The 15,749-nt window shown below is 45.1% G+C and overlaps 1 protein-coding gene across 3 annotated transcripts in view; it reads left to right on the top strand.

The window, feature by feature from the left end:
- The window catches only part of PLXNB1 (plexin B1), a 133,546-nt gene that overhangs the window by 79,424 nt on the left and 38,373 nt on the right, over window positions 1-15,749 (top strand). For all 3 annotated transcript variants that reach the window (XM_073569683.1, XM_073569682.1, XM_073569684.1), the window contains 2 exons: window positions 7,361-8,489; window positions 9,976-10,158. In XM_073569683.1, coding sequence (XP_073425784.1) covers window positions 7,362-8,489; window positions 9,976-10,158 — 1,311 coding nt within the window. In that variant the 5' untranslated portion in view covers window position 7,361. The remainder of the gene's footprint in view (window positions 1-7,360; window positions 8,490-9,975; window positions 10,159-15,749) is intronic.

Genomic DNA, 15,749 nt, shown 5'->3' with positions numbered 1-15,749 from the left:
AGACTGTGAAATGAGATGGTGGTCAACGTTTTTTTAAAAAAAAATTTATTTCTACTGATCTCTAGTGGCCTGTATTGGAATTTCGACTTTTTATGCTTTATTTTAAATGGATGTCACAAAAACAAGTTTGAGACCTCTAAATATAAAGCTTTGTACTTCTCCTATCGGCCACTAGAGGTCAGAAGAAGATCACTAGCATCTCCATTTACTTTCTGCTGTAAAACTAAATAAAGTAATTAAAAAAAAAAGTATTTCTCATCTTATCACAATTTAGTGACAAATATTCAGTTTTTGTGCAAGAATGCTGTAATATGTTCAAAATTGTACAATAAAAATGAGAGACTTTTGAACATATCGCAGCCTTTTTACACAACAGCTCTGGACATTTTTCACAAAATTGTGCTACAGTTTATAAATTAAGCAATATTTCATTCATTTTGTTTTACGATTTAGTTTTACAGCAGGCTGTAAAATGAGATGGTGGAGACTTTCTTCTGACCTCTAGTGGCTTTAATGCAGTATTACCTGATTAGAAACTCCTATGATTTTGTGACATCTGTGTAAAATTAAACAATTGCAGTTCTCATACAGGCCACAAGAGGTCAGTAGAAAAGGGATTACCGCCCTCTCATTTTACAGTCTGCTGTAAAACTAAAATAAGGTAGTAAAAAAATAAATGAATAATTTGATTCATTTCTCGGTTTTATCGCAACGTTGTGAAAAATGTCTACCATTGTAGGTAATGGGTTCAAAAGTCTAAAAAAAAAATAAAAAATAAAAAATTGTCTTCTACATTGATCTTTTCCTGCTATTATCAGAGATGTGGATTTGTCACATAGGGAGATGTGTCTAAGACCCAGTGCGCACCTGCATCTCGCCGCCTGTTTTCGGTGTGATAGATACTGCTGTGACCGCAGATCAGCGCCGAGTCCTATAAATCATAATAACAGCACATCCCGGTGTGTAGGATGATTGCAAGCGGAGAAAAACAAGATTATGTTTCTCCCTGGGCGCTTCGTCCACTTTTGCAAACACGCACCTTTGACTGATGGTATTGATCCAGGTGACAAAAAAAAAGGAGAGATGTTCGCAGTGTCCTCTGTGCAATCCTATTGCATGGATCACTGACTTCCAATGCCGACTGGTACGGTCCGGGTCATTGGAGGAAAATCCCCGAGGGCTCGTACTTCTGTCTGTACAGAGAAAGAAACTGGATAATAGGGTGCAGTACTCGCTTTGTCCAGGTGGCGGAGCCCTGATGCTTGTAATTGACTTTATAGACTATTCTAAAGCCAAATGGATCGACCTGGAAATATTTGTAACTTCCCAATGTTCTGTAGGAATTTTATGGCAAAAAATTCAGCTAGATCAGTAAAAGGCTTTGCTAATTTGCAAAAAGTTCGTAAAGACCTCTTTTGAATTATCTGCTATAATGTACATTCTATTATGAACTGCAGAATTAAAAAGGGAGTCTTAATTCTACACAAACCCTTGAAGGAAGACTCCCCTTAAGGGTTTGTCTAGAATTTAAAAAAGGGGTGTTTTTTTTTTTTTTTAAACTTTTCTTTAGCAACAGCGCCGTTCTTGTCAACTGGCCACATCTGGTATTGCAGCTTACAAATTGATACTGTGACTGTAGTGGCAGGCAACTGAACCTGCAGAGACTTGTAGTTCCACCCTGGTTACTCAATGGTGGCCGCTGTGATAAAAAAAAAAAAATAGTATATCGCATGGCACGACTGTGGCGCCTCCAGACAGTGGAGATCGTTGGCATTTTTAATCCCTTCTACCGAGAAGCAAAATCTTATTTCAGTCTCGGGCAGAGATGGCGGGTAGGGGGACGGGGGCGCTAAGTCACGCCGCACTGCATGCTGAGTAATCTGAGCTTTTTATAAGGAGTCGGACGGCGTTTGTACCAGAAGGTGGCCGCTACGTGCTGCTATAATCACCGGGGTAGGACTGCATTAAATTCCAAGTGTAACGTAAACATTTGGCAAAATAAAACGTTCCCCTTCAGCTGCGCCGTGAGCCGCGATCGCTCCGTCATCGCCTCGCAACCACTTCTCATATGCCACCCTTAAAGGCACAATGCACCTAACTGTAACATTGCGTGCATTGTAAAATAGGAGCCATTTTAATGCATTCTTTTCATTTTATTCGTTTATTTCCTGTTTTGTATCCCGAGATGTGGAATAGACAACTCCATTCTTCTCAATGCAGTACTTCATATGACCTGTGGAGGCGCTGCAGGAATTGAACACTTGCATCCTTGATTGCAGCTGATCGGGAGGGAGCCTTCTAGCAAAAAAAAAAGTAGTTTTGAAAATTGAAATCAAAAGACTATAAAGGCTTTGTAGGGCTGGTGTGTTGTTGGTTGAATGTCCCCTTTAATGAAAAGTTATGTGGGAAACTTTCCAAGGCGATTGGTATTATGCAAGTAGAGATTGCACTTCTTGCATCAAACACTTTGAAGATCAAACCAACGGCTCTAATCCTCACGTCCTTGGGCGAGTTGTTTTATCAGCCTAAAATAATGTTCCTTAGTGAGTGTGTGCCAACAATCTAATTAATCCTCTCTGGAAATACAACAGCGGTGTCCGAGGACGGAGAGGCAGATTCTGTCATCTGTAAGACTGCGGCCTCCTGCACCAGAAGCGTGCACCCCAGGGCCCAACTATGTAGGGGTCACCCGGGCGCTGGTGGCCTAAAGGATCCAGTACCCCTCTGTCGCGTAAGGAGTCCCTGGCATTGTACATATCTATAATCTATCCAACTCGCCATCCATCTGTCCCTGCCTCCTCATCGGTCCCTGCCTCCCCCCTCCGTCTCCCTTTCCGCCTCCCCCTACCCTTCCTTCTCCCTTTCCGCGTCCCTTTCCGCCTCCCTTTCTGCGTCCCCCTCCGCCTCCCTTTCCACGTCCCCCTCCGCCTCCCTTTCCACGTCCCCCTCCGCCTCCTTCTCCCTTTCCGCGTCCCTTTCCGCCTCCGCGTCCCTTTCCGCCTCCGCGTCCCTTTCCGCCTCCGCGTCCCTTTCCGCCTCCGCGTCCCTTTCCGCCTCCGCGTCCCTTTCCGCCTCCGCGTCCCTTTCCGCCTCCGCGTCCCTTTCAGCCTCCGCGTCCCTTTCCGCCTCCGCGTCCCTTTCCGCCTCCGCGTCCCTTTCCGCCTCCGCCTCCCTTTCCGCCTCCGCCTCCCTTTCCGCCTCCGCCTCCCTTTCCGCCTCCGCCTCCCTTTCCGCCTCCGCCTCCCTTTCCGCCTCCCTTTCCGCCTCCGCCTCCCTTTCCGCCTCCGCCTCCCTTTCCGCCTCCGCCTCCCTTTCCGCCTCCGCCTCCCTTTCCGCCTCCCTTTCTGCCTCCCTTTCCGCCTCCCTTTCCACCTCCCTTTCCGCCTCCCTTTCCGTCTCCCTTTCCGCCACCGCCTCCGTCTCCCTTTCCGCCACCGCCTCCGTCTCCCTTTCCGCCACCGCCTCCGTCTCCCTTTCCGCCTCCGTCTCCCTTTCCGCCACCGCCTCCGTCTCCCTTTCCTCCTGTACATACTTTCTATGTCTGTAATCTGAGTTTTATGTTGGTTGCACATCGCCAGCTTCTATAATTAAAGGACAAATGCCGTCTCTTGGAGCTGAAGCTCGGTCTCCAGCCCGGCTAATGAACCTTAGCCCATCTGCTGCCATTACCTCTGGAAAGTATTGGTTGCGCTTTTTGCAATGCACCTTTTTGCTTTACCGCAGCGCAAACAATGAAGTGTGGCCGCCTTCCCGCAGCACAATGGCCGCATATTAGCAATAATTTATAGGGTAAAACCGGCATCATCCTTCACCCATGTGCCATGTAACAAAGACGAATGCCAGCAGCCGCAGCCTCCTAATGGGCGCAGATATCATGTACACTCATTGTAACCGCACATTAAACTTATTACACGCTGTTTGCTCTCCATAACCCCTTCACTGCTGGTCCCAGTGATCAGAGAGGCGGCCACTGGGACCCCTATGGGGCCCATGAAAAAGGGGGTCCGATCCAACAAGAAACAACTTCCTCAGTGTCTTTGTACCTAGGTAACTAGATGAATAGGTGGACAGTGCTGTCAGATTTCTTTTGGCCGGTGTGGAAAAAATTCTGCAGAGTAAGAAAGCTTTAAAAAAAATAAATAAATAATTAAAATAAGCTATTAACAATTCTATTTCTATCAATTAACAAAATGCAAAGTGAATAAACAAAAAGAGAACTTAATATTTGGTGACCGCCCTTTGCTTTCTTCAGTTCTTCTAGGTGCAGTTGTTCCAAACATCTTGGAAAACTGACCCCAGATCTTATGTGGATGTCATTTGCACAAGTGATCCGCCTCCGCAGAGCCCTAATCTCACATCATCATCATCCATATCTGGGATCACATGAAGGATCCGCACAAGCCTCGTACACAGGAGATCTGGGGTCAGTGTTACAAGATCTTTGGAATAACCTCCTGCTGAGAGCCTTCAAAAACTGTGTGCAAGTGACTGAGAAGAAGTGAAGGAGGCGACGGGCGGTCACCAGATACTGATGATGGAGGTGACGGGCGGTCACCAGATACTGATGATGGAGGGGACGGGCGGTCACCAGATACTGATGATGGAGGTGACGGGCGGTCACCAGATACTGATGATGGAGGGGACAGGCGGTCACCAGATACTGATGATGGAGGTGACGGGCGGTCACCAGATACTGATGATGGAGGGGACGGGCGGTCACCAGATACTGATGATGGAGGGGACGGGCGGTCACCAGATACTGATGATGGAGGGGACAGGCGGTCACCAGATACTGATGATGGAGGTGACGGGCGGTCACCAGATACTGATGATGGAGGGGACAGGCGGTCACCAGATACTGATGATGGAGGTGACGGGCGGTCACCAGATACTGATGATGGAGGTGACGGGCGGTCACCAAATACTGATGATGGAGGGGACGGGCGGTCACCAGATACTGATGATGGAGGTGACGGGCGGTCACCAGATACTGATGATGGAGGGGACGGGCGGTCACCAGATACTGATGATGGAGGGGACGGGCGGTCACCAGATACTGATGATGGAGGGGACGGGAGGTCACCAGATACTGATGATGGAGGGGACGGGCGGTCACCAGATACTGATGATGGAGGGGACGGGAGGTCACCAGATACTGATGATGGAGGGGACGGGAGGTCACCAGATACTGATGATGGAGGCGATGCTTCATTTCGAAAGGTGGCCAGACAGACATTGGATCGCTGGCTAGGACACATCTTTAGCATCTTTTAGCCTCTTCTTTCTCCTTATAGAATTTTTGACTTTGAGCACCCTAAGGCCGCATTATCCTCCAGTTACATCAGTATTACATAATTGATCTCCGGTTTTGTTTTCTATGTACGGAGTCATTTACAAGGACCGGGATAATCGCCCAGAAATCCTGTTCCCTCCGCTGAGGTTTTATCCGGAGATTATATCTGTGACTGTTCTGTTTCTATGTGTCGGTGTTTTACCTATTGTCTAATGTTTACAGTCCTGTCAGGTCCCTTTCTTTATTGATGAGCCCAAACCTGCCTGAGCCGCGGACATTATAAGATTAAGCGCCGTGCCCAAGGTTATAAGCCAGCAAGGAAATCAAACCGCCTGCGCGAGATCCGACAGACTCATTGTTCTCAATCAGCGGAGATATTGACCGCTTTACTCCCTTCAACTCATCCTGCAAAAATGTAGAAAATGAACCAACACTTTAAGCCCGGAACATAATTACTGTGTAATATCGTGAATTCTTCTATTTTAACGACTTTCACTTATTTTACTTGTTGTTCTCAGTTTCTGTAACAGAAAAATATGCAAAAAAGTAAACTTATATAATGACAAATACTTCCATACTATGCCCACGTAATACCGCTCAGCCCCCTAATAGCATCACACAGTGCCGAAATAGTAACTCCATACAATAGACAAAGATGCTCCTATATAACACTGTCATATAATTTCTACATAATGCCGCCATTCATTGCCCAAATAAAACCGCCACATAGTCTTTAAATAATACCGTTACACAATGTCATACAGAGTATAAATAATACCGCCATGCAGTACACTCACAATTCTACTTTACGTAACACTGCCATATATTTTCATCACTATTCAGAGTCAAATTAACACTGTCATGTAATGTATATGGGAAATGGCAAAGTTTTTAGTGGTCTGGAGTAGTGAAGGGCTGAAAGGGGTTGTCCGGGACTTTGATATTGATGAAGTATCCTAAGTATAGACATCAATATATAAAATTGGTGGCGGTCTGACACCCCCACCGATCGGCAACTTACCGCAGTCAGATGTACACATAAGGACATCCAGCGCTGTGATATGTCCTTCTCTCCATTTCTGTGATACAAAGATCCAAAGCCTCTGTGTATAAAGGATAAATGATAAAATGCGGGATACCTGCCGTCACCACTAGAGGGAGCTTCCTGTATACGCTTTTATTACAGTCTGCAGTGAGCTCCCTCTAGTGGTGGCTGCCTGAATTTTTTCATATGCTCTATGCAGAGAATATGGATATTTATGAACATTTATCATTTCAGGATACAAAAATGTTAAATAAAAGGTTTCCTCCACCGAGGACGAGAAGAAGGCGCACTTAATATATTTTCCGTTAACACACAAATGGCATCCTAGGCCCATGTTTCCAGGGCTGAAGTTTCTACAGAGCTGTCCTTTGAGTTGGAGCTCGTTTTATGTGGTTGTGATAAATTAGACATTCATGTAGAAGGAGCACTGTAGCAGTCCTCGGTGGTTATGGCGGAAAAATCCTGCTCCTATTCAAACCTTTCCAATGAGCGAGATTCCGCCATCTTAAAGGAACTGCTGAAAACTCATTCTGAAAGGTCAGAAAGTATGAGTCTCAAAAAGCCCCCCAAATTGCAAGATTACTCATTTTAATTTTTAACAAATAATGGAAAAATAAACATTGCCAACATTTTTTTTCATCAATACAGTTAACACAACAACCTAGTTTAGACAGTAGGTCATTTTCTCATAATAGCTTCCCTTTAAGCCATGGGGTATCCTTGAACAAACATTAAATTTCGCTGCAGCGCCTCCACAGGGGAAATGGAGTATTACACAGTTTTGTTTGAAAGCTATAGGCTGTCTGTGTGATGTATGGATGTGTCGGGTCCTCCAAAGTCAGAGACACTCTGGTGGGAACTGTTGGCTTTGGCTAATTTGTAAGTATTCTGAATGAGGAGACCCCCGTTAATTCTAAATTTCCTAGTAGGGTCTTTGCAATGAATTCTGTATCCTACTCAGAATTACAAGTCGTTGTCCCATGTTTCTCTATGAATTGATGACTATTGTTCTTCTCTTCCAGAATGATCACCATGCCACCAGGAACTGTCCTCCTCACCGCCTTGTGTCTTCTTGGCACCTCGGTCTCCGGCACACGAGCCTACGTCACGTTTTCACAGAACGCCACAATGTTCAACCACCTCACCCTGGACGCCAACACAGGAACCCTATATCTTGGTGCCACAAATTATCTTTTCCAGTTAACCGAGGATTTATTGCTTGAGACTGAACCAGTTAAGACTGGACCCGTGTTGGACAGCAAGGATTGTTTGCCCCCGGTCACCTCCGAATGTGCCCACGTACAGAACACAAGCAATCACAACAAGCTTCTGCTGGTGGTGCCGAGCCATAAAGAGCTGATCGTGTGCGGCAGTGTGTTTCAAGGCATTTGCGAGAAAAGACTTTTGGGATCCGTCAATCAGGTCCTCTTTAGACCCGAAAGACCTGTGGACTCCCAGTACGTCGCCGCCAACGATCCACACGTCACCACCGTTGGCTTGGTTGGGCTTTCCAAGGATGGCACCTCGCTTCTGTTTGTCGGAAGGGGCTACACCAGTAAAGGAGTGGGCGGCATTCCTCCCATCACCACCCGCAACCTGAACGGAGGAAGCGAATCCCATTCCTTCTTCTCCTACGAAGAAACCGCCAAATTGGCAGTAGTCGGGCGACTCTCGGAGTACAACCACCACTTTGTGAAAGTCTTTACTCACCGATCCAATGTTTATTTCCTATTTTATCGTCGTGATCTAAAATCTCCCTCCCGGGAATATAAGACCTACATCTCCCGTATCTGCCCCGATGACTCCCATTACTATTCCTACGTGGAGTTGCCACTTAGTTGCCAAATTAAAGACGGAAGTCGGAGTTATAACCTTCTTCAGGCCGCCTATGTCGCCCAACCCGGAGAGAAAATGGCGAGGGGCGTCCTAAACACCAGCGGAGATGTGCTCTTTGCGGTCTTCTCTCCGTGGCACGCCGCTTCCGGGAAAGTGGGTGAAGAATCAGGTTTGTGCCTATATCCTATGGATCTTATCGATCGACTGATCAACCAGACAAGAGACATCTGCTACACCCGGGACGGCAAAGACGATGGCAGAGAAGTGGCTTACATCGAATATGATGTGAAGTCAAACTGCGTTCAGCTGCCATCTGTGAGTATCGCGCAATTTACTTTAAAAGTCCTTAATTCTATCCCTTATAGCTCGTTACCTAGTTTACCGGCCACCTCTGCATCCTGGGGTGACTAATTTCCTAGGCAGGCAGTGTGCGCTTTCAATCTCTTGGCTATAGAGTTTGTAAGGGCTGCTCTGATGATGGCTTCATTGTCCCTGCGCACCTCCAGTGTCGCTTTCTCTCTTTGCATCATTGGAAAGCGCACAGATCAGACCAGCAGAGTGACTATGTCACCAGACTGAACTGTCAATCATCTCGTGTGCACCACCCTCTGGCAAGCAGGAAGCCAGAAGGCACAGGAGCCGCGCGCTCCAGAAGATGATACAACTTCTTTATGTCAGCAAATTGTCAAAGTCCTCACTTTCTCTGGGTCCCCAATAGCAAACTAACACTATCCAGTGTATGTTGGTATGCTTTATAAATTATGCTGTAATATAGCGTGGGCTCTTTAAGGGAATTATTATATTATTTGCAAGTTACCTGTGCACCATTTGGCGGTATTACGTGGGCTGTACACATAGAAGTATTTTCTCTGCTACCATATGGTGACATTATACGGACTGTGTCTCTGTATCATCCTGGCACTCTATCACTAGGACATATATGGTAGTATTCTGATGGCTTTATATGGGCTGTATATGGTAGTATTATCTTGGCAGTATTTCACAGCATCGCATGAGCTGTATATGGTAGTTTTCTCTTAGTACTATATGACAGTATTATTTAGACTGTATATGATTGTGGGCTGGAGTTCTGAGAAATACTGTCCATTAATAGGAAATGGAGACGTCACTATTTTGGTTTGGTTAATGCCCACAGCCCCATTTCCCAGAAAATCATCTTTGCTGCCTGTCCTTAGTCACGGCACTGTTTCTGAAAACCTAGTTTACACCTAGGGTACAATATCTATGCATCCTCACTTTCCTACAAATCACAATCTGGGATTTCAATGATTTTAAAGGGGATCTGTCACTCTCCATAAATACGTAATTTCTTTGCCTGGTGTGAATGCCGCTGTTCTCCTGAATCTGGTGTTGTGTTTCTTTTCTTCCTGCTCCTCTCCGTTCCTGAGATATGACCCTCTTTTTCCTGTACCTAAATCTAGTCTTTTGAACTAGCGTAAGTGGGCGTGGTCCTCACCGCTTCTCTGTGGGCGTGTTCTTGAGAATCACGCCCAGATGGCTAAAGAGACTTTATACAGGGAAGAAAGGGGTCATATCTCAGGAACGGAGAGGAGCAGAAACAAAAGAAAAACATCGCCGGATTCAGGAGAACGGCGGCATTTACACCAGTTGAGAAAATTACATATTTATGGAAAGTGACAAGTTTTCCTTAATTATCAATATGTGGGAGAAGGTACAGTCTAGATGTAAGGAAAAGCCTCAGTTATGAGATTCGGACCCACTTGTCACATCTTGGACTGCTTGTATCTGATTGTATGCAATCTTTTTTTTTTTTTTGCAGGATACATTAGATGCTTATCCTTGTGGTTCCGACCACACCCCGAGCCCCATGGCGAGCTGGGACCCCCTAGAAGCTGCTCCTGTTTACGAAACCCCTGATACACGACTGACGTCTATCGCTGTCAATGTGGAAGAAGAACACACAATCGCATTTATTGGTGACCACAAGGGACAACTTAACAAAGTAGGTGACCTCGGTGCAACGAAAACACCTTGAGGGTCGTATTAATACAATCCACATATGGCAGACTCTGCCGCCATCGGATCCGCTGCAATATCCGCATGTTATGCACTTTGTTTCCTTTCACCCGCATCTACTCCGATGGTCCCCACGGGTCATCATTTACTTACTTCCCTGTTGTTCATTCATATGACCGCTGCAGCCAATCACTAGTATGGCATGCGTCCGCTGCAGGAGTAGCATAGATGTAGGGCCCCAAAGATACTCCCCAAAAAGTAAAGGATATGTACGCCTTTGTGTTTTTTTTTTTGTTTGTTTGTTTTTTTATTTAATTTCTTGTATTTTGGGCTTCAATTATACTTGGGATTAATTATAATTTTGGTACAGTTTGGCTTTTACAGGATCTTTTTGTTTTTTTTCATTGCACATTGCTGGCTGTAGAATGAGTTAACGAAGTATCTGTCAGTGATCTTGTTTTTTTTTTTGTTTTTTTATTTGTTAGCACCTATGATTTGTGGCCACGTCAAAGTTTAACTCAACATTCATGTGATCGATGGGTCATGAATCAGTACGGAGAATTTAAAAAAGAAAGTTAAAATAGTAAGAATGAGCTCGCTGATTGGTTCTCATATAACTCATTCTACAGCCAGCACTAGGCAGTGCGACGCAGAGGCTATAGATGGCAAAAGGTGCATACGTTTTAATGAAATCCAGTTGCAAAAATATGTGCATTTAAGTAATAAAGTAATAATAAAAAATATATATACCATACTATTTAATAGACCATGCCCCTTCACTGCTCCGCCACTTTTCCATTTTAATTGTTCATTTAGACCTAAATTACTTTATATGCAAATACCTGCAGACAATGGAGCCAGCGATCCAGATACCTGCGGGATTTTCCAATTTCAATTTGTCGCCTGCAAACCTGACTTTTTTTGTTTTAATTAATTTTAGAATGAGCTTGGATCAAAACATTTAAATGGGTTGTCCCACAAAATCCTATTATGGTCCCAATGTCCCCTATGGGAAGGCAGCGTCAGTGCGCAGGCGTGACTGTCGCTCGCTAGTCACTTCTGTGGGACTGATGGAACGGCTATCTGTGACTGTCCCATAGAAGTGAATGGATTGCTGGTTATGTATATGTGCACTACTGCTTCATTCACACATGAGACATTGAGACCCCATATTTCAGGATTGGTAAATGGACCCCCAATGATGGGATCTTCTTCAGGACTTTGTTTAGAGGACAGATACCTTCCTGTGATTTTCAAGTATGCTTTGATTTTCTAATTTGCATACTGCCCCCTATTAGTGAAAAGTGATATTACAGCTCAGCCACATTCTATTAAACACCATGAAAAAGTTAAATATTAGTGCAATTTTATTTTCAGTATGCAATCTTAAGTGTTTCATTCATATGAAATGCAGTTTGCAGCCTGATTCAAGTTTCCCATTTTTCTCCAGTGGGAGTGTCCCTCTCAGTAATATAGGCTGGATGTGCCGCTGTCTCCACTGCCTCCTATACTGTATCAGCACAGCTTCTATCCTGCACTTATTTCCTCTCCGTTTCCTTTCCTTCTTATCAGTAATCAGTTTTCTTTGCCCTCCATAAAAATGTAGATGCTTTCTCATCTACCCAGTGCAGATATTTGTATAACCCTCTAACTGCTATAGTGAGGTGGTTCGGTAAGAGAGCTTAGGAGGAGCTTTGATGGATTTGCATCTTTATGTCAGCAAAGTAGTAGACCATTTTTAATGAAGATTATTTAGTAGTTGCTTAACTTTGCATTAATGAAGCAAATGCACAATGGAGGAAAAAAAAGAGGTGTACATAGCATTCAAATAGAGTTAAGTTGTAATACCAGACACCGCCTGTAGATAAAAGTGGCGCTGTTTTTTTTTTTTTTCTAGGTTAACCTTTATAGTAAGCGGATGCGGGATCTGTCCTTATTCTTGAGACTGTGGCCTTAGTCGTAGGAACAATTAGGCGTTAATCCAGCCATATAGAACAAGGTCACCGTGATATTTGGCGCTGATCGTGTTGTTTTTCAGCTGGTCACTGACCGCAGCCGTTTTAAAGCAGCTAATTTGTCCCCAAGCAAATTCCCCGTGTCCGTTCACCTGGATCAAATTGTATTATAGTCATTTCCTGCTCACACAAGCCGCACTCAGTGCCAGATTTCAGGGGCGAAACTTCCAGAGAAATCGCTGATGAGGTCACAGCTGGATTAAAAAGAGCATTAAATGCCACCTGATATGAAATGATAGCTCCTGATGAGGCACAGCAGAGTCCATAACTTTGTACAACGTTGTTGTTTTTTTTAATGTATCAAGTAAATTATTTTGTAAAAACAAAAATAACCTATCTCTTAATTTAAGAAACAGCGCCACCTTTGTCTACAGGCAGTGACTGGTATTGCAGCTCAAGTTGAACCAATTACACAAGCAAACTTTGACTTCTGCTGGAACTGTTTGACTGATTTAATAGAAACCTAATAATCTGGAATGTCCAGTAATCCGGAGAAACAGTCCTTTCAATTTCAAGGATATACTAGGCAGAAAAGGGCTCCCATCGAAAAAGGTTAGTTACATATAGGTGACATTAGAGATACTGGTTTCTACCTTCTGGAGGAAAGCAAATGTGCATATAGTTAAGGAGGACACAGCTAACTTCTCCTCCTCTTACTTGGATTTAAATAGTCTCCAACCCTGACACATGTACAACACCGTGCAAACGTTTTAGTCTGCTTTTGAAGTTTTTTTTTTTTTTTTGCCTGGGAGACACCTTGCTGATGCAGTATAACTACCTTGTGTCTTATTGCTGTGATTAGATTTGCCATGGTGACATGAAACTACAGTATTTTCCACAACTTCACTTTTGCAGCAGAGCTTGTCTGTTCCTAACCCAGTTTTAAGCCTGTGACATGAAACTGTCTTCCACAACCTCACCTTTGTTGCAAAGATTGTCTGTTCCTCACCCGGTTTTTAGCCTCCTACATCTGTTTCTGTTTCAGTTAGCATGAAATAATTAACAATCTTTATAACCCCTTTGGTACAATCTGTTGCTCATACACCTGACTATATCCCTACAAAATCACTGACTGTAAAAGTGTATCTAGAAGAACTGATGGATGTGACAGGCGGACACTGAATATCGACGGGTTTCAGATTTCTCTTTTTTGCTCATTCACGTTGCATTTTGTTAAATTGATGAAAATTAGCTGTTAACATTTCTAAGCATTCTTATTTTGCAGCTTTTTTTTATATTTTTTTAAAACCCGCCTAAAACTTTTTTACAAAAGCACTTTTGTTGTCAGTTTCTATAGTGTAAATTAAAGGCGCCATGGCTTGGTCCATTTATCCTTCCAGTGACATATACAATAGCGAGTTGTGCAGGACAACACTCGCGGGTTATGAGTTAATTGGTATGGCCACTGAGCGCTTTCCAATTCACAGCACGGCCGCCGCGCCGAGGTACGAGTTACGTGCCGAAATTTTATAACACATTGTAGCGTTTTTGTTTTTTTTAATGTTTTCCAAAGGACAAAGCTTTACTGCCACCTAGTGGACAAATGTGAGAATGAAGGTCCTGCTCAAGGTCGAGTAAATCTGACTAGTCACATAGGGCAGCCTTGTAGCCACCGCATGATGGATTGCTCGGGGCTGACTTTGGGACATAAAGAAGCGGGCAGACGAGATATACCTTGGGATGGCGACATTACGTCTTTAGACAACGCTATCATGCTTGTGTCGCCCGCCCGCCTCCACATTAACGACAAGGAACTGTGTGCAGGATGCAAGTTCTCCCTAGTAACAGCCAAGCAATGCAGGGCCAGGAACCTCTCGCGCTGCCTCTTTTTTTTTCTTACCTGGCATTCTTCCCTGAATCCGTCTTTTACATTGTCAGAAAAATAATATAATAAAATAATAATAAAGTCGGAAACATATGGACAGAGCTCGTCAAATAATTGTCAGCCTCTCTCTCTATCTTTATTTATATTTTACTAAAATTTTATATATATTAACAACATACACTACCGTTCCAAAGTTTGGGGTCACCCAGACAATTTTGTGTTTTCCATGACAACTCATACTTTTATTAATCAAATGAGTTGCCAAATAAATTTAAAATCTCGTCCAGACATTGACAAGGTTTGAAAAAAAGATTTTTATTTGAAATAATTTTTTCCTTCAATCTTTGCTTTCGTCACAGAATGCTCCCTTTGCAGCAATTCCAGCATTGCAGACCTTTGGCATTCTAGCAGTTAATTTGCTGCGGTAATCTGGAGAAATTTCACCCCATGCTTCCAGAAGCCCCTCCCACAAGTTGGTTTGGCTTGATGGGCACTTTTTGCGCACCATACGGTCAAGCTGCTCCCACAACAGCTCAATGAGGTTGAGATCTGGTGACTGCTCTGGCCACTCCATTACAGATAGAATACCAGCTGCCTGCTTCTTCCCCCAAATAGTTCTTCCATAATTTGGAGGTGTGCCTTGGGTCATTGTCCTGTTGTAGGATGAAATTGGCTCCAATCAAGCGCTGTCCACAGGGTATGGCATGGCGTTCCAAAATGGAGTGATAGCCTTCCTTATTCAAAATCCCTTTTACCTTGTACAAAAATGTCCCACTTTACCAGCACCAAAGCAACCCCAGACCATCACATTACCTCCACCATGCTTGACAGATGGCGTCAGGCTAAGGGTGGGATTCAGCCGGTCCTCCCCAGTTCGGTGGAACCAGTTGTTAAAAAAGCAGCTGGTTCCCCGAACTGGGGAGATCCAGAGCCGCGATCCGGTACTTTGATGTTGCTGCAGCCTGCCAGGCAAGGAGCAGGAGCAGTGGAGGACTCTTGCTCTGCTTCCTAGCCCCACCCGCTGGATACTGCGCAGTGATACGTGCTCTGTCTGACTGACTACTGGACAGAGCACAGCACACCCCGGTGGCCCCCGCCCCGCGCACTGATTCCTGTGGCGCAGTGCGGCTATTGGCGGGTAACTGGAGGCTGGAGCTGAGCTCGCTGGAGGAGTCACCGCTGCCCAGTCAATGTGAACTGAGCCCAGGCCAGGCGTGATTTGCTTTCTGTGCACACCGTGACCGGAAGGAGCAGGACGGGCGGTGCGGGGCCTGGCCATCCAGGAGGCCTCCCTCAACTCAACCAACGCCAGGTCAGTTTTACTGTATGTGCTGCGGCCTATAGGGGAGCTGTGCAGTGCTGCCTATTAGGGACCTGAGCCTGCCTATTGTGGACCTGTGCAGTGCTGCCTAGGCTATTAGGGACCTGTGCCTGCCTATTGGGGACCTGTGCTGCCTACTGTCGACCTGTGCCTGCCTATTGGGGACCTGTGCAGTGCTGCCTAGGCTATTGGGGACCTGTGCCTGCTATTGGGGACCTGTGCCTGCCTATTGGAGACCTGTGCCTGCCTACTGGGGACCTGTGCTGCCTATTGGGGACCTGTGCTGCCTATTGGGGACCTGTGCTGCCTATTGGGGACCTGTGCTGCCTATTGGGGACCTGTGCTGCCTATTGGGGACCTGTGCTGCCTATTGGGGACCTGTGCTGCCTATGATGGACCTGTGCTGCCTATAGGGA

Source organism: Dendrobates tinctorius, unplaced genomic scaffold (genome assembly GCF_039654945.1).
Source record: "Dendrobates tinctorius isolate UK_male_01 unplaced genomic scaffold, ASM3965494v1 ptg000027l, whole genome shotgun sequence".
NCBI lineage: Eukaryota > Metazoa > Chordata > Amphibia > Anura > Dendrobatidae > Dendrobates > Dendrobates tinctorius.
The sequence above is the reverse complement of the archived record's forward strand: the minus strand, read 5'-3'. Positions and strand labels throughout refer to the sequence as shown.